This window comes from Micropterus dolomieu, linkage group LG01 (assembly GCF_021292245.1).
Source record: "Micropterus dolomieu isolate WLL.071019.BEF.003 ecotype Adirondacks linkage group LG01, ASM2129224v1, whole genome shotgun sequence".
Taxonomy (NCBI): domain Eukaryota; kingdom Metazoa; phylum Chordata; class Actinopteri; order Centrarchiformes; family Centrarchidae; genus Micropterus; species Micropterus dolomieu.
The window spans coordinates 12772443-12791713 of record NC_060150.1 but is presented as its reverse complement, the minus strand read 5'-3'; the positions used below and the strand labels follow the sequence as shown (position 1 = coordinate 12791713).

At 37.5% G+C, this 19271-nt stretch overlaps 2 protein-coding genes across 6 annotated transcripts; both read left to right on the top strand.

Annotated features, from left to right (window-relative positions):
* The first annotated feature begins 5804 nt into the window (after window positions 1-5804).
* On the top strand, window positions 5805-9141 carry LOC123971012 (C-X-C chemokine receptor type 1-like). 2 transcript variants are annotated; one of them, XM_046049509.1, is made up of 2 exons: window positions 5805-5845; window positions 6941-9141. In XM_046049509.1, the coding sequence occupies exon 2, from the start codon at window positions 6943-6945 to the stop codon at window positions 8011-8013; it is 1071 nt and encodes a 356-aa protein (XP_045905465.1). In that variant the 5' UTR covers window positions 5805-5845; window positions 6941-6942; the 3' UTR covers window positions 8014-9141. The 2 variants fall into 2 exon arrangements, with proteins under 2 accessions (XP_045905465.1, XP_045905473.1); XM_046049517.1 differs by having other exon boundaries at window positions 5835-5851.
* Window positions 9142-9553: 412 nt separating this feature from the next.
* On the top strand, window positions 9554-18316 carry slc19a1 (solute carrier family 19 member 1). Of its 4 annotated transcripts, XM_046058095.1 has the most exons (7): window positions 9554-9568; window positions 10471-10539; window positions 10654-11071; window positions 13159-13942; window positions 14716-14908; window positions 15325-15466; window positions 16611-18316. In XM_046058095.1, the coding sequence occupies exons 3-7, from the start codon at window positions 10769-10771 to the stop codon at window positions 16812-16814; spliced, it is 1626 nt and encodes a 541-aa protein (XP_045914051.1). In that variant the 5' UTR covers window positions 9554-9568; window positions 10471-10539; window positions 10654-10768; the 3' UTR covers window positions 16815-18316. The 4 variants fall into 4 exon arrangements, with proteins under 4 accessions (XP_045914051.1, XP_045914043.1, XP_045914033.1 ...); XM_046058087.1 differs by lacking the exon at window positions 9554-9568 and having other exon boundaries at window positions 9592-10539; XM_046058077.1 differs by lacking the exon at window positions 9554-9568 and having other exon boundaries at window positions 9592-11071.
* The last annotated feature ends 955 nt before the right edge of the window (window positions 18317-19271 follow it).

Genomic DNA, 19271 nt, shown 5'->3' with positions numbered 1-19271 from the left:
CTACTGTAATGTTAATGCTGAAAATAAAGAAAGAAGACATTAATGTTAAACAACTAGCGTTCAGTAGCACAACACTGAACAGTCAGCTCATTTATGGTGGTTCAATAAATCGACTCAACAAGTATTTTTAAGTATGTGTTGTTACTTCAAACCACATTAGTAGTACTGCAACACAGCAGTCAACCAGTTTTAAAGACTGTATGGCTTAACAGCGCAGAACTAATTAACTGATTAGAAGATTATTCAGCAACAATTTTGAAAACTGATTAATTATTTCAGACATGTGTTAAAGGTCATAATGCAAATCATTCTCTGGTTCCAGATTCTCCAATGTGAGTATTTGCTTCTTCCCTTTGTTTTATGACATGCATTGAATATCTGGAGTTTTGGACTGTTGGTTGATCAATTATGAATTAATTACTTATAGAAACAGCAGACATACACATTCGTCGGTTTTAAGTGATCACATTTTTTTGTCACATGAAAGTATCTTTGTTTCTTTTTTTCTTATTAAGTGAGGCTTACAAAATGTGTGCTCCTTAATAATAATGTTAGTATAAAAATGACCAATCACCATATTAGTGCTATAACATTGCAATATCTATTTTGATTGTGACAGAAAATGTAAAAATCATAATAATCACCATCATTTAATTATAAATTAATTATTATTTTAGCTGTATTTGATTTTGAGGGAACAAATCAACTAACAAAACTATATAAATATATATAAAAATAAAATAACATACCCTTTTTTTTTACCATCATTAATATTCGCACCTTAAACTTACTGTTGTTTTGGGGTCTTTAATACTTTTAAACTAGATTTAATTTATTGTTTGTTTGATTTAATTAATTGTTAGTTCATATGAGTCAGTTAATCCTTAGTTCTTATCTTATACATAATAGACATTAAATATCTGTCTCTGTCTTGATAAAGGTTGGTGGAGTGTGTAAACATCAGTAACAATGATGGAAATAAGTGCTCACAAGGCAGAGAATAATTTAGAGTTTAGCATTTTCTTTGGAGCTTGAAGAGAGAGTGTGTGGAAACGGTCAGAACAAAATACACACTGACAGGCCAAACTCGTGAACTTCTCCTTATCTTGGGAGAGCTCTGGTCATCAGGTGCACCTTCTTGGGAAGGACACTCTGAGAAGTGTTTAGTGTGGAAAATGTCCTTTTTGACGTGAGGAAACAAATTACCAGAGGATAATAACAGCACACCACTGCTGAGGTTTTTATATGAGATCTGTTGTCACGTATTCAAAGGACATGAATGGAATTTCATACATTTTGATTGTGGTGTCAACAGATTTCATGGGAATTACTTTAGAGGAAGAAATTTTCCCTATTCACTGCAAAATATGTGGAGCAACTGGTATATTGTTTTTTGTTTCTGTTTCTGACATGCACAAACATCGTGCCTCTATGAATCTAACAGCTAACCTTTTCTTTTATGATTTACTTTTCCTATGCACCTCTCTTCCAGGTGTACATTAAATAATAATTTAATAATAATAATAAGGTTATATTCTCAGTTTGTAATTTATAAATGTTGTCAGCACTACAAATAAAAATCCTTTGTTACTACTACTTATTATCAAGATAGCAGCAAAAGTGTTGACTGTGTTGAAAGGCTGACCTTTCCTATGCTTCAAAAGGAAACATGTTTTTTTTCTTCATATTTTGATGAACTGACCTTTAAAACTTAAAAATTATAGTTTCCCTTCATAATTGTCCTCAATTCTGAAAAATACTGTAAATACGTTTTTATTGGTTTTAAACATTTAAATAAAGGGTTGATGCGGCCTAGACAAGAAAATACACATTTTACTAAAGAAGTTGTAAAAAAAAAAAAAAAAAGTTAAATAGATAAATAATATAACGACCACACACTGCTGCAATAACAGTAAAATGAAAAGAAAAACATGTCACATTCAAAGGACGTTCAATGATTTCAGTCTAAACATGTTATGCGCCCAAATGCAGACAATGACGAGGAGGATGCAGATCAAAAGATTTATAATAAGCACAGCCGTTAAAAGTCCAAACAAAAACAAATCGAAACGAAACTTAATCCAGTGCTCAGCAGGCTAATCCAGAAACAAAGTACAGGGAAGTACAGTGGATTTCAGGTGAAAGAAAATTAATTTGTGAGCAGATGAAAGCAAGATAGAAAAGAAAGAGAGACACGTGTTAAATAATGGCTTTTGTGGAGCTTTTTTGTTCACCATGGCTTAGTCTGGCGGGGGAACAGCGGCTCTAGAGTGACATCAAAGTTGCATTAATTCCAATCCCAGTGATTTCAGTTTTATTCTATTTTATATTTCTACTCCACTATAATTCAGAGACAAACATTGTACTTTTTACTCCACCAGTACTTTTACTTTTACTTCTTGCACCTATGCTAGCACAAATGTTATACTGACACCAGAAAACATAAAATACAGAGAATTCATCCTGAATAGATGTCTACACTTCAAATAGCCTATACCCTGCACACTTCCAGCACAAATGATCCTTTCATTCTGTGGTCTTTTTGGACTATGATAATATCTTAAATGGGAAAAATATTATACATAGTTGCTCATTTTACAACTTCATAAACATGCTGATGAGACCAGGTTTGCAGCCTCAGAAGATGACAATCAGCCCGCTGCAAAGCAAATATTTTCTCTTGGCTGGAACACAATCAAAAGAAGAAATCCTGATGTCAATCAAGAATTTCCAGAGAAGGGGGATGTGCTGTAGCTTCCAAAGAAAAGTCACGTCTGTGCCAAGTTTCACATTGCTGTTGGCACGTTTGAAATGAAGTGTGCATGGACTGCAGGTCCAGTATCTTCAGGAGGGGAAATTCAGGCCGCACAATAGAGGTCCCAACGGTCGGAGTTCATTCCAGTTCAATTATATGCTTTCTTAGCAACTGTAAGGTTTTGTGTAGCATATATATATATCCCATAAGATATTACACTATATTATGTTATATATATATATATATATATATATATATAATAACATATGCATATGTGTATATTCAAAGGGATTCAAGGGCTTGTTTGGCTTATATAGAAAAAAACAGGTTATCAATGTGGCTATGTCTCAGCGTGGTGCCGTCAATTATTCTATGTAAAATACACTGGAAAGTTTAATTAAAAAGAAAAGGGATAAAATTTTCAATTGTGATAAATACATATGCATATGTATGCCTAAGTAATATGTTATACTGTTTTCTACACAATGCACTACATTATATTTATATATTAAAACAGACGTAGCCTATATAATTACTTATTCATAGTATATACTATTGTGGTGTACACTATTATAGTTGATGGTATCATATTACTCTACTGTACATATACGGATTTTGCATTTGCATTGTTACTAACCACACAATGTGTGCCAATTCCCGTGCCAACTTCTTATCAGCTTTTACAGAAGAGCAACAGAAAGCATCCTGACTGGAAACATCACCAACTGGCCAACTGGGATGTGCACTGCCCAGGACAGGAAGGCTCTGCAGCAGGTGATTAAAACTGTCCAGAAGATTATGGTATCCATCTCCTGACCATCACTGATATCGGTAAGGTGAGGTGCAGAGCCCAAAGGATACTAAAGGACAGTACCCACCCAGCCTCAGCCTGTTTACCCTGCTGTCTTCTGGGATAAGATACAGAAGTATATCCTGTCACACTACCAGACTGCAGCTTTTTCTCCCCGGCCATGAGCTTCTTAAATCCTAAACCAGTTCATTCTCAGCACTGCTCCATGTAATAGAATTTATTTCTGTTTACCTTTTTATGATGTATTTTGACTGTTTGTTGTCTGCTATGTAGCAGAAGAAATTATGTTACAAACAAAATTTCTTTTTACAACCCTGTTGTAAAATGACAATTTAATGACCGTGAATCCTGGAATCCTTTAATCACTTTGATTGAGACAGTAGTATTAGTAGTAGGCCTAGATGGAGTATAGGTATTAGTTTTAGAACAACTGTGGTCATGGGTACTGTATGTACAGTATTTGATATTCTTATTTTTATTTTATATACTTTACTATATATATATACTTAATGTACTTTATACACTTTTTTTTTTTTACTTTCGCTTTAACTCTGTACTTATTTCTGTCCTTGTGCTGCTGGAACATCTGAATTCCCCCGAAGGGGCTCAACAAAGGCTTATCTTCCTTTTTTTACTTCCATTTCTGTTTTGTTTTTTTCCATTAATCCGATTTTTCACACACACAAACAGAAACTGAAAACTGGTCATTCTCGTTAGGGGACCTTCATGCTTCCTATTGGAGGCAGGTAGTGAGACATTACAGTCATTCATGTCTCCATCTACTGTACATACAGATATGTAGTGGCAACAACACGCTGCTATGTTAATTACTGTGCACTTTAGAACCCGAATGAAGTTATTTATGGAGACAGAGGAGGTAGGGGAGGGATTTTTGTGACTGGACAACATTTTACTTTAGGATTAAGAGGAGGAATGTGTCTGCTTGGTCCGCTGTCATTACTGACACGTGGTCATCATCTCTTTCTCTGCATTCTTGCTGATGATTTATGCTTATTACACTGTTTCTGCGCAGACATGTTGACTAGGCTCACAGAAAAAATCAGCAAATTCTCACCTTTAGCTGGTTTGTCCATTTAAAAAACAAACAATTTTTTTCATAGTAGACACAGTGTGGGAACAAAACAAAGGGACGATACCGGACGTTTGCAACAGAAAGTATTTACCAAGTATTTCATTTCCAGAAAGCGTCCCATCTGACACCCTGACTTGCTGATTTGAAAAACACCTTACCGCACACCCCTGATTACCCAATGCATTGCAAAAGGGTCACGTCAAATGTTCTTTGGGACATCTGGTGTGTTAGCCAGAGTTTTGAAGTAGTCGTTCCAAAACATGTATTAAGGAAATAAATAAATAACTTTCTCTGGTGTATCAATTTAAAGCCTCTAAAAAGGCCAAACAGGATTTTACACTGTTTACTATGCAGAGCTTAGTCACATATCGTGAGCCCCATGTTGGGTCAATCACTTTTTTAATGATTTGATGATAACATTGTCAAATTTTATTTGCAGAAGTTGAACTTTTAACTGTTGATGACGATTGACAATTTAAATCTGCTTTCATGTTGTTTGGATTGTTTGTTTTAACATTTTTTAACTGCTTTATTATGTAATATATTCTGTTTTTTTAATCTATGTTTTTATTTTATGAATGTTTATTTGTAAAGTGTTTTTACCACGTTGGCGAACACTGTCATTTTCATGGATGAATAAATTAAAAATGTATGTAATAATAGGATAACATTCCTGCTGTTCCAAGTTCTGAAGGACCCGCCTGTTTTTAAAAAGAAATGACCCTCTCTTATCTCCCACTAAAAAAATAATGTAATTTAATACATCAAATTAACACCTCCTCCTTTTTGTGTTTTGCGTAAATTACAGCAATTTTGTTGGCAGTTTTCCTAATTCAGGTCTCATACTTTTTGGTATAGTAAAAGCACTGTTACTTATAACAAAATAAGGATGACTCCATCATATTCTGGTGTCTCTGTGGGCCATAACAGTGTGACAGTGAGCCTGTGCCTTTCTTACTGTGACATGTCGACATGTGAAAATGGCCCATTGCAGCAAAAACCTTTGATGACACACACGTGCAATAACATATTCGAGAAGGAAACAGGAAATTGGGTCAACACTCCATTAACAAAATAAAAAATCCCATATTGTACCACACTTAAAGGGATGCTCTTCGGCATTCTCATTTGTGAGGGTGTGAAGCTGTTGTCATCTTTGAAAGCTGAGGCAAAGCCCGTGCAGAAGGTGAGTGTCCGTACTTGCTTGTTTATTCTCATATGGGAAAAGTACAATGATGGAACGTTTATTAATTAAATGTGTATTCATTAAAGAACAGTGGTGGAAGAAGTACTCAGATCTTTTATTTAGGTTAAAGTAGCAATTCCAGTATAGATATACTCTTTTACAAGTAATAGCCCTAAAAGTACAAAAGTATTAGCATTTAAATATACTTAAAGTGCCAAAAGTAAACTCATTATACTGAATGGTCCATTTCAAAATTATGTCAAATTATCATGAAATGATTGGATTATAATTATTGATGGATTTATTTGTACACATACTTTAATATTGCAGCAGGTAAATGTGGGGCTAATTTCTATTTATTTATATATATTTACTTTATAGTTACTTTATATACTGCTGGGCACCTTGTGAATTCTCTGGGGATGAATATAATCTTATTCATAATAATATTAGATGTTATTTGTTGATTATATCTTGTATTAATAATCTAAATCTGCAAAATGCTGAAACTATTAACTAAAGTGATCAAATAAATGTAGCTCAGTAAGAAGTATAATATTTGCCCATAAATTATAATGGAGTAGAAGTATGTAGTAGCAGAAAATAGAAACACTCAAGTAAAGTACAAGACAGTACAAAACTTCAAAATGTATAGTATACTACAATAAATGTAGCTACTTAGTTACTTTACATCACTGTTAAAGAGAGACTCATGGTGGCTAAAGATAGCAATCTTTAGGTAAACATTGCTGTTTAACTGACAATACTGAGTCAGTTTACTGTCTGTGTGACTCTTCTCCTTACTTAAAGTCACTTTAAAGTTGCACAACACTAATCTGGAAGCCTCGCACTGTATAAAATTCATCATTCATTTTTAAAACATTTAAAAGTAATCATGCTCTTGCTGTTGTTTCCTCCTCTTATAAAATGTCATTTGGGAAAGTGTAGAGCATTACTAAACAACAGAGGAGGGTTTCAAAATTGCGCATGCTTTATGCAGCTTAATGTCAATCATTTCAAACATGGCAGAAGCTGAATCAATGTCTTTGTACATCCATGATAGTGTACTAATATCAATCTGTTTTCCATTCACAGTCATGGTGTCACTTGTCTATGTCTTTGAAGAGGATTACCTACAGAATGATACCCTCCACTCCAACCTAACGCTCTACGTTCCCGAGCTAAATCTTTCACCATGTGCGATGGAACCGGATCCTGCAATATATGTGACCCTGTGCCTCATCCTCATTGCCATCTTTTTACTGGCAATTCCAGGGAACTTGATGGTGGGGTGGGTGATCAGCACCAGCAGACAGGCGCTGACTCCATCCGATATGTACTTGTTTCACCTGACGGTGGCAGATGGTCTGATGGCCTTAACCCTCCCATTCTGGGCTGTAGCAATGGTCCAAGGATGGGTCTTTGGAGACTTCATGTGCAAGTTCCTCAACCTCGTCATCGAAGCAAACTTCTACACCAGCATCCTCTTCCTCGCCTGTATCAGCATTGATCGTTATCTTGTGATAGTGCACGCGAGTGAGAGTTTAAGCAGCCGCCAGAGGAAGCGCAGCTGGATCCTCTGCGCAGCAGTGTGGGCCCTCGGTTGGGCCCTCGCTCTGCCTGCACTTTTCTATGATGCCTCCAAGCCAAACTCAGCCTCACAGAAGATGGTTTGCTCTGAAAACTTTAACATCGGCAGAGCCTCCTCGTGGAGGCTTGCCACTCGCTTGTTCCGCCATATTTTTGGCTTCTTTCTCCCTCTGGGTGTCATGATAGCCTGCTACAGCGTCACCATCGCACGGCTCCTACACACTCGAGGTTTCCGGAAGCACCGGGCCATGAAGGTGATCATTGCCGTGGTGATTGCATTTCTGCTGTGCTGGACGCCTTACAACATAGCCATGATGGTGGACACAAGCCTGAGGGCCGGTCTGATACCAAACAGCTGTGCTGTGAGGAATTCAGTGGAGATGGCCTTGCTTATAACTAACAGCATGGCCTTGCTCCACAGCTGCATCAATCCTGTCCTCTATGCCTTTGTGGCAGAGAAGTTCAGGAGAAAAATTGTGCTACTTCTTCAGAGGAAAGTCAGACAGGAGAGATTGTCGGGGTCAAAGTTCAGTAGGTCGACATCTCAAACCTCAGAAGGCAACGGAGCTGTTCTCTGAAACCACAAAGGACAGTAAATGCCCACAGTCATCAAAGCCTTTTAGTCCAGAAAGGAAGAAACAATGTTTTTACAAGTACATAAAGCTCTTTTCCCAACATAAAATGGACTACACAGCTTTGTCAAAACAAGAGTCCAACCTTCATGTCAGTCCATTCAATAGTTGTTGAGATACGTCACTTAAAACTACAAATGTCAACCTCATGGCGAGATAAAAAAGTTAGTAGGATTCATCCTCTGGGGCCAATGAATAATTAGTGATAGTGATAATATATATGGCTTCGTGTAGACTTCATTGCTCAATGAAAGGACTTTTCTGAAGTATAAAATGTATGAAGCTTAAGAGGATTGAAAGATGACTAAAGTAATGTCACGAGATTAAATAACTTCATACATTTTCAGTAATCAGAAATAAAGATTACTCTTGGTTTCCACTTGTTTTCATTTTGACAAAAAGAAACTCTCATATTATGATATAAACATAAAATGATTTATTGAAGTGTATAGCCTTTTTTATCTATATTTATTGTCTTTCATTGTTTGCTTTCTATTAGTGAGGTACACTGCTGCCATCTATTGAATTTACTGTTGTCCACATCCACTAATGGATCCACTTCCTTTCTCTAATTTCACCAAGTCTGAGCTATGCAGTGACAAAAACGTGGATCTGTTTTTTAGTTTTTAGTATGTATACCGCTGCCTTTTTTTCAATAAAATCAGGAAATCTAATAAATTTTATGACAACTGGCCAAAATCTGTCTGCCGAGGAAGATTGTGTGATGCAATCGAAAGATCCAGAACAGCTACCAATTGATGTACCTTGTGGTTTCGTCATCAACTTCTAATAAAGGTAGCAACACTGTAGCACACATTTCTGAACATGTTGTATTTTTACTACTATCATTGCACAGTGTGGTCCAGCTGGAGGGTCTATGGGAAATGGTCCAAATATGAATGAATTCATTATGTTAATTGATTTCATGGCATTCTTTTCCAAATGACAGCAACAGAATAAACTAGTAAAAAAATATATTTAATACAATTGTTTTCAGGACATATAATATTACATAACAGTAGGTGATGTTATGGTATACAGTGTAATATTGTTGTGCTGTGCATTAAAAATTTTTATTACAACATACATTTGCATATTAATGTTCTTATCATGCTATTACAATTATTATTACATCATTATTATAATTATACATGTTTGTATCAGTAGTTAACTGTATTTGCACAAACAGCTATAACATTATTTGTCCAACAGATGGCGCGACTTACCACAAAGAACTTGCAAAAGACAATATTTAAGAATTAAATGTGAATTGCAGGAACTCTTTTGTCTTTGACTTGGTAAATATGTGTTATTGAAAAAAGCCGAAAAGAATATCTGTTTTATTAAGTTTTTATTAAGTTCCAAGTGTTTGTCAAATAAAGTTTTAACGTTTTGACTAGCCCCGTACGAAGTCTGTAGAACTACCTTTCCCAGAAGTCAATGCGATGAAAGACCAGCGGGCAGCTAATTAAGCGCTGCAGCTTCAGATGGACCACATGAGGTAGGTGACGTTAAGTGAATATTGTGTACCCTAAAACTATAAACGAGTAAATTGTGCCTTCTTAAATGGAAGCTGGCTTGTTGTTGTGTGAACGTGCTGTCAGTTACTTGCTATAAAAAGTAACGTTATGTTTATTTGTGCCAACAAAAGCTGCGAGAGTGCATTGTTTTTATACTTATTCACTGTTAGCCTGCCTGCTAACGTTAGCTAGCTACAACTTCTCAGCTGTATCATAAACTGTGCGATTAGGTAATTTCACACTTGGTTGGGTCGTTGTCATGCACAAACAACCCAACCCAACCACAGCCAGGGTTAGCACATTAGCTGCTAACGTAACGTCAGCTAAGCTTTCTTTTCCCCTGGTTTGCCAACCCACTGAATGGCTTCTGTAACTCGTTTGCTTTTAGTTAACTTACACCTTAAAATCCACACAGACCATTCTTCTGGAGCACACTGTGTGTTTATTGGGCTTGAACTTTTTTTGTTATATCAAACATGAGAAAGTACCACAACGTGGATAGAATATATGAACAATTTATGATTTACAGTGTGACTGAAAACATAATTGAGAAGTCCCGATGTGCTGGTTTTCATGCTCCTATGATTGTAACTTGAAGATTTTAGAGTTTGGGACTGCTGGTCAGACAAAACAAGCTATTTGACGCAATCAGCTTGGGCTCTGGAAACCATTTTTCACAATTTCTTTTCATATATTTTGTTTACCAAACAACAGATTAATTAGTAAAATGAGAATCAGATTTATCAATAATGATAATAACTGTTAATTGTTGCCACATTTGGGTTAAAGCAGCTTCCAAAGTATAAATCACAACCAGGCTTTAATGTCAGCTGCCTGCACATTGTCAAAATACTCTAACTGACTGACATTGTTGTATTTTCAGGTTAACAATGACACCAGACCCGGCTGCTGGATAGCTTTCTGTTGAAATATGTCACAGTGTGGAGCAAAGGTCAACATTTTCTCTTACATGCTAACAGCAGCATGTAGTATTTCAACTGTCATGGTCCTGTTACATGGTTCATTCTCACCAGTTTGATTGAAGTTTTTTGTTTGTTTGCTCCAGTCGGTAGCTTTCTACTTCAAAACAAATACTCACATGGTGATTTGAGACAGCAAAAACAAACAAACAAAAAGTTAAGTTCTGCATCACAGAGTGGTCCTGCAAACCAGCTGACACAATGGTGGTAGATGACACAGCAGGAAGTGGGGATGGATCAGAGGGGGAGAAAGAGATGGACCTAAAGGGGCCTGTGTCTGAATATGGCGGGGGACATGAAGACGGAGACGCAGGCATGGCTGTCTCCGTTTCTGAGGCCCCGTCTCCATCAGAAGGTCCCCCGGGGGAAGCTGTGGAGGCCAGAAAGTGGAAGTGGGCCGTGATGATCTTGTGTGTCTATGGGTTTATGGCATCGATAAAGCCTGGGGAGCCCTTCATTACACCATATCTACTCAGCCCTGAGAAGAACTTCACCAGGGAACAGGTTAGCGGCGTCCTTTCAAATGTGTTGGTTTTTCATACATGTATATTTGTCTTTGTGTGAAGGAAAACAAAATATCCTATTATTGACTGATTCCATGCGTAGTTGTTGTGCCTTGTAGTGCAGAGTTGCACTTCAGGCTCATATCCAGGAGGCTGTCCAGAAAGTATAGAATAAAAGTTAACCTGTAGACTTTGTTTTTTTACTCCATGCAGTCAAACACTCATTACACAGTAGAATAAATGAGTGCCCTGTGGGGAGTTTGCTGATCCGCCTTACTGTGCTCAAAGTTCACATTCCTCAAAGTGGGTCAGTGTAATGTGTTTATGAAGGTTTACGATCGAAGAATGGCCACGAAATCATCCGTGGGCTGAAGCCAGGAGTTGAGTGCCTTTCAATGTGTCTTTCAGAGAGGAGAAAATGTTTGTATTTGTCTATCAAAATAGCTTGGGTTGACCGTGTGTTGAAAAATACTCCTTGTTAGACCAGAATGGCAGTTCTGCAGCTTAGCCACCACTTGTAGACAGATTTATTGAATTGAACTCACATTTCACCATATCCCAACACTCCTGTATTTAATCAGGTTCCTGAGAATAAGCTGCCATTGAATATGTTATCCCTCGTGGTCTGTTCTCTGCCACAACTGTTGATGCTAAAGTCCGACAGTGTGCCAGAGAGTTTATACTTGTTCCAGTTTAACCAGATTCACTATCATATGTTATTGTTTTGTGAAAGTATAGTGTGACTATATGATATTATCTTATAATAATCTACCAATGTGGTTGTCCAAATAAATACCAAGCAAACTGTTTTGAACTTGTGTAAACTTTGTGTAAAAGGTTTGTCATTAGGCCATTAACCTGCAGGTAATTTTATTCCTGATGAATTGGTTACTTGTTCAATCTATAAAATGGTGACAAATATCCAGAGACTCCCCAGAGTCCAAGGTCAAGTCTTTAGATGTCGTGTTTTGTTTGACACACCCAAAAGCCTCCAAATATTGAATTTACAGTAATATCAAATCAGGAAGTCTTCACATTTGGGGAGAAACAGCAATTGATTAGCAAAACAGTTCGTTATATTTCTCAATTGACTAATAAAATCAATTCAGCTTTTAATTTCGTTTGACTGATTTTACACACATGCCAAATCAAGATATAAATGCATCAGAAGGATTTGTAATAATATTTATTTTAGTCATGTTGCCCAGCCTTATATTGTGATATGTATATTGATATCTAAGATCTAGTGGTTATCATGATATTTATTTATTGATAACACTGCCCTGGTTATTGAGGAATTAGGAGAGATAAGACTTCTACTGAAGAATGTTGTCTCTACCATAAGACTTTCACAGCACCGTGTCTTATGTTACCTGTTATTAAGCATTAGCTATCACCTGCTTACTACTTTTTGTGTCCTTTTAAGAATTCATTTATATACATTATAACAAGGAATATATTCATTTCCATTAGGTAGTCCTCATTGATATTCCTTTAGATTGTCTGTCTGATATTTTGTACAATAAGTGTATAACTACTGTTGGGCAATATGGGCTGAGTAAATGTTGATAATATAAGGCTTGTGAATGCAAAATTAGTTTCTCTTTTAGAGCAACTGCAAATATTCATTGGTTAGTCAATCAAAAGAAAAGTAACTATTTTGGTAATCTATTAATTGTTGGAATTATTTTTCAGGAGAAACTGGTTTCAGCCTCTCAAATGTGAGAATTTGCTGCTTTTCTTTGTCATATGATCTTTGTGTTTTGAACTGTTGGTTAGAAGATGTCACTTTGGGCATTAGTGTTTTGTGTAATTGTTGGTTTGCTGGTGTAAAACAACTCCGGGTTATAATTACAATTTGCTAGTAATTGTTGTTTGGGACTCAATGTTGTCATATCGCAATAAAGTCCCTTAAAAGTTGATAAACTGTCATTGAATTATGGCTCAGACCTGTTTGGGACACTCAGTTTCCTACCAGCAGCAACAGTTGGTACATTTCACATTTTGTGAGACTGGAGCTTTCATCCACCTCACTGATTTCTCATCTTGATTGGAATGTTATTTGACTAACTTTACTGTTGTTTCCAGGTGACCAATGAGATCACACCTGTGATGACGTACTCCTACATGGTCGTGCTGGTGCCAGCCTTCCTGCTGACAGATCTCATGCGCTACAAGCCGGTCCTGATCATCCAGGGCATCAGCCAGGTGGTTATCTGGGTCATTCTGCTCCTGGGCAACACCCTCCTCGCGATGCAGTTCATGGAGTTTTGCTACGGCATCACCATGGCTTGCCGCGTGGCCTACTCCTCGTACATCTTCTCCCTGGTCAGTCCAGTCCTCTACCAGCGTGTGGCCGGATACTCGCGCTCCTCTGTCCTGTTGGGGGTGTTCACAAGCTCAGTGCTGGGCCAGCTGTGCATGTCCTTGGGCAACATCAGCTTCTACACTCTCAACATTATATCTTTGGGTTTTGTCAGCTTCGGTCTGCTGCTATCACTGTGTCTGCCCTGGCCTAAACGCTCCCTGTTTTTCAACCGGATGCGGGACCAGGAGCAAAGGGAAATGGCAGCGGCAGCCACCAAATCAGAACTTGACCAAATGAACCCAAAAGAGAGCGGTTTGTCCTCGGCAGCCCCCCCGTGCTCTGCGTCACGCTGGAGAGATTTTGCCTTGGTGCAGATGCTGCTTGAGGTGAGAAATGTGGTGAAGATGCCTAACCTGAGACTCTGGTCCCTGTGGTGGATATTCAACTCCACAGGGTACTACCTGGTGCTGTTCTACGTTCACATCCTGTGGAACAAAGTCTACCAGGCTACCGAGAACAAGAACGTTTACAACGGGGGAGTGGAGGCAGCTGCTACCCTGCTGAGTGAGACATTTCTGGAGCTGCAAATCTTTGTTTTTAAAGGAATAGTGCTGGATTTCTGAAATATGCTCAGTGCTCTTAGAGCAGTAGGTTTTCATTTTCACAGTCCTCCACAGTTTTTATTCGCATCGGCATGCGACTCCAGCTTGCTGTCTAAATTTAGATGAAAAGAATGGGGACAACTCCTCTCTGCTCAGCAACAACTACAAAATATGAAGACCAGGAGGAAGTGTGTGTGTTATTTCATTAATTTCCTGTACAAAGTTGCTGTTCAGAACACCAATTTAATTAGTTCTGATATAAATACAACCCGTCAAAGAACAATGATAAACTGAAGAGAGATAATACTTTCCTAATACCTTTTTCCTTTTACGGTTTAGACATCAGTAATCACCCTTTAAACAGTTTGTTTAAATAACCTGGACATCGTGTCAAGCAGATATATTTATGTTGAGTAACTAAATTTCATGGTATGTTAATGAACAGACAAAACTTTGTCCCAGGTGGCAGTTACTTAGTAATGTATTGATAACAAGAGAACACATTAACTTGTGTTGAATTGACTTGTAGAAACTATCTCTAAAAGTAGAGATTGTATGGCCAAGTTGGGAGACATGTCCACTGAGAAAGAGTCACAAATATTAAAAGATTAAAAATAAAAAAATACAACCCTAGATAATACTTTTTATCAGAGTAGTGATAAAGTGCCGGGTTTACACAATATGTAAAGTTACTCAGATGAATGGAGATTTTATTGATGTGCATTTTCTCGGCAGGTGCAATAATATCCTTCGCAGCAGGCTTTGTGAAAATCCGGTGGAACCTCTGGTCTGAGCTGGTCATCGGGGTCATCACAGGATTGCAGGCAGGTCTGCTGCTGCTCATGGGCAGCACAGACAACATTTGGGTCTGCTACGTCGCCTACATCCTCTTCCGAGGTTTCTACCAGTTTCTGGTGCCTATCGCCACGTGAGTGCAGTAAAACTGTTTACTGTCTAAATATGAAACTACAAAATGTACTGTTCAAAATCCTAATTCTGAGTGGAAATGGTGGTGCAGCAGGACGTTACATTTGCAAATAGCGCAAAGGTCATAGGTTCATTAAAATCCTCATTTCACAATGGAAAGTTTGGCCTTTAATGTTTATTTTTTAACATAGAAAAATTAAAACAGCAACATTGCTATGTCATACAAATGGAAACCAGATATTCCGCTGAATACCTCCTAAGCTGACACTTGCGTTATGAACTAACAGTACTGTAGCATGTTTATGCATTCATTTACTAACAGCTGAGTGAGACTGTGGTACTGCAACAGATACATTTTAAAGTTGAAGCGTTGGACTCATCCGTGTGGTCTGTGGCGATCTTATCATCTCTCTGTAGTTTCCAGATAGCCTCCTCACTCACCAAGGAGCTCTGCGCCTTAGTGTTTGGCATCAACACCTTCTTGGGGACCATTCTGACGACCATCATCAGCCTGATATTTTCTGACAAGAGAGGCCTGGGGTTGGACGTGCACTCTCAGGTAAAATATTTAATACCGTACATATGATGCTGGCAACTTGGCTCATGGAGCTTTGGCTGTGTTTTCACCTGGATGTATTTCATGCAACCATTGTGTCAGTACACTTTGGGGGATGAAATATGAACTAATTTTCAAAACACTTTACATAAAGAAAATATAGAGTGAAATGAAAGTTGAATAGACCATATTTTCAGCTGGCTTTCTGACTTGTCAAACAGGTGTAATTTGCTGTGTTGCCTTGCAGTAATTACTGGAATAGAGCCATTGTTATGTGTGAATAGTAATGTGATTAGTTCCACCTGTGGCTCTCCTGCTCTGACAAACCAAAGGATCTGCTGTGAAAAAGGTTTGGTTTTTCAGGAGACAGTAAAGAAACGAGTACTCTAATGCTATTAGTGCTTTCAAGATTTATTCACAAAACAAAACAGCATGTTAAGAACAAGATGGACAGACTTTTGTACGGGAAGAAAAAGTTGTCGCTCAACAAGCAAACGCATCATTTATATCCAAAATATGAAGAAGCAAATCTTTCTGTTAAGTTCACTGTCAGTATAGCAGAGAAGGAGAGAAATGAGTGAGTTTTTAATATCATTTTTAATATTATTGTTACAATTTGTTACTAGTTTCCCCAGTATTGTTACCTGTTAATTAATAATTAAAGTACTTTAATTTACGTGTAGTGTGTTGGTGGCGGTGCTTTGGAAGTGGGGCATGACAAAAGGTTGGCCAACTGCTTTGTTAGTGAATCTAGTTCAAGAAATAGTAATGGCAGTGACACTTCCTGTTTAGCTAACCAAAGCAACATTTCAAGTTGGCTAGAGTTCAGTTGGATGTAACCTTGACAAATGTTGTTCCAGGTAATTTATTGTTCAATGAATTATTAAATTTAATTTGCAGGACATGCAACAAGACAGCTTCAGTGCTGTTATTCCTTTTTTTAAGAGAAAAAAAAGGGGAAAGACGAACATTCGAGTAGGTGTAGAGATACAGAATGTCGGCCTATAACTTGTAAAGTAAATTTAAACAAACCTTAGACAAATTTATTTTTAAAAATACATTAATGACATGTCAGCAAAGTAGAACTTTTATCAGCTGCACACTGACCTGCTGATCAGATCTCAAGATGTCTATTATTTTCTTACAGTTCCTGGTGTACTTCATTTACCTCACCATTCTTACTGTTGTCTACTTCGTCTGCGCTGCTGTGGTCATCATCCGTCACTATAGGAACCAGGCCAGGGGAGGAGGCGGGACTGAACAGACACCGCCCACAGAGCTCAGTCCTGTGGCTGCAAATTCAGAGGCAGAGCCTTTGTCTAACGGCAAAAGTGCCCAAGACCAACCTTAAACTGTTTTCCAACAACCTCTTATCTAGATCCTAGTTATTTTGCAAATCAGCTCTTTAGACTTAGTGGGATCACTCATTTTAACCCTCTGATGTTGACAGAGCGGTTTGTTCAGTGTTAGCTGCTGAGTCTTAATCATAGAAGTGCCTCATCTGCTACGTAAAGCTCCTGCACTGCACCAGCCAGACAGGCTGCAGGTGTCTCGTGTCTGACGTCTCAGGAGGGTTTCGTATTTGTTTGTTGATAATCAGATGTGATTTGCTGTAAAGGTTTTTTTTTATTTAATAGTAGCACTAAGTGGTACTATGATTTCATATTGGGCAAATTATCTTTAACAGAGAGGGGCCATACATGTAATGGCCAGAATTGAGCTTTTTTTGTGTGTATTTTGTACAGAGGAAACAAACTAGGAGAATTTGCACTTCTGCAATGTGCTGAACTGTCCTGTTTCAGTGACAGTGATTTGCCCTTCAAACAAAGGCTCATGATTACTATGTGATCACTAAATATTACTTTTTAAAACAGTTGGTGTTTTCACATTTAATTTTTTTTATCACTGACACTCTTATTGTACCCAATGTTACATGTCTTTGATTACATGTTAATTGACCATATCAGTATAATTAACAGTAAAATCTTCTTCCTGTTTGTGCTGATAATGACATTCTTCTTTATAAAACCAGATTAGGAAGGATATCTTCTTCTCCAGCCTCTGTATCAATAAACTGCAGATTTTATGCAGTGTTATATAATGTGATTACATTTTAATGAGTTTATTGTTGCTGGCAGGTAGAAGCAGCAGCATCAGTATATTTTGAAATTATTGCATTTGATACGTTGAAACAGGCTACAGAATATATTGCTTAGCAAAAATCGCGTGAAAGTATTTGACATTTGTACACAGATATTTGCTGCTTTTTTGACAATTAGTGTAAATGCACATTACTGAATTTGGTTATTAAAAATGTGATATTTCTATTAAGTGTTAATTTTCAGCAGCATGTTGGGGGAAGGTGTCTAGCAGGGTGGAAAACAAATCTCTAGTCAGTCAATGTCTTACTGCCAATCCTGCCTGTGAGTTTGTCTGACGGCCATTTTGGTAAACAACCAACCACCAAAAAGGGCTGCAATTCCTAAAAACCTGTCTTTGTCTTTATTTTCCGCCCTAGAATGGCTGTTTTTACTTTGATTAAAAGATTAAAATAGGGACACAGTGTTACATGTTGCATCAGGAACTACAGTGCAAACATCCTAGTAGATTTTAAAAATGTCCACTTGTTCACACAGCAGGTGTGGCCCTTTCTTATAATAGACACATCACTAGGAACTGAGTTTTGAGTTGGATTGTACTTAAATCCAGAATGTATGGATAAAAAAAATTAATAGAAATAACTGCTGAGAAATGACGTAACTGTGAACCTGTCTGAATGCTGTAATAAAACGCTGAATTTAATCAGGTGTTTATTTTCTATTCACAAATAAATTACGTTTGGTGGATAAACCACACTTTGTTATTCATTAATTATTTTCTAAAGTTCTGTATGTGCCTTGCTCTGACAGTCCTGAATGGTGGAGAACAAGTTTGTCTGAACTTCCATGTGGTTCCCAACATGTTTGACTTGTGTGGCCCTCTAAAGCCCAACAATGTCTTCTCGGGAAGCCATGTCCGTTTTTATATATCTATTATATATTTAGATGTCTTGTGATGTTCCTGTCTGCGATTGTTAGATTTATGATGGTATTGATGGTATTTTACATGTTAATAATACTGTGTTTGAGGTGCTAGATTTATAGACATGGGTTTGTAAATGTGAGCAGTTTGGTCAGCTGTGGTTGCTGCTCGCAGCATGAAGACTAAGAGCTCTTTGATTTTCCTTTGTTTTCTAACACTTCCTGATAGGAGGTGCATTTTTTTTTTTATCTGAACTGTTTCTACAGCTGAGCACGCTGACGTGATGAACCCCAGACTCCATTTTGCTGAGGTTTAACACATTTAGTTTACCAATTACATGTGAACCTTTGTTTGTCAAATGCAACACTGGCTGCCTGTACTTTCTTTCAAAGATTGCAACATTACAATTAACATTATAAAATTCAATTGGTAAGAGAACTCGTTTTCATACCTTAAAACCCGTTACACTTGAAGGGTAAAACAGCATTTGATTTGTACCCCACTCCTTATTTTAAAGTACATTTAAACAGCTCAAACTCTAAACTTGCAAAAGAGCATGGCACTTAAGTGATTAATGAGTTAATGACCGCAGCTTCTTTAAGGGATATTTTTCTGCTAGTTGATGCAAAGGTTGCTATGTCTCTGCTTTTACCAGCCAAGACCTAGAAGAAAGTGAGAAAAACTTGCACAAGCACACTCTTGTGCAAGTTTTTCTAAGACCAGTTTCAAATCATGTAGCCTCTTGTTGTATACTGCTGTGACCTCTAACTGCCTGGTTTCACTAAAA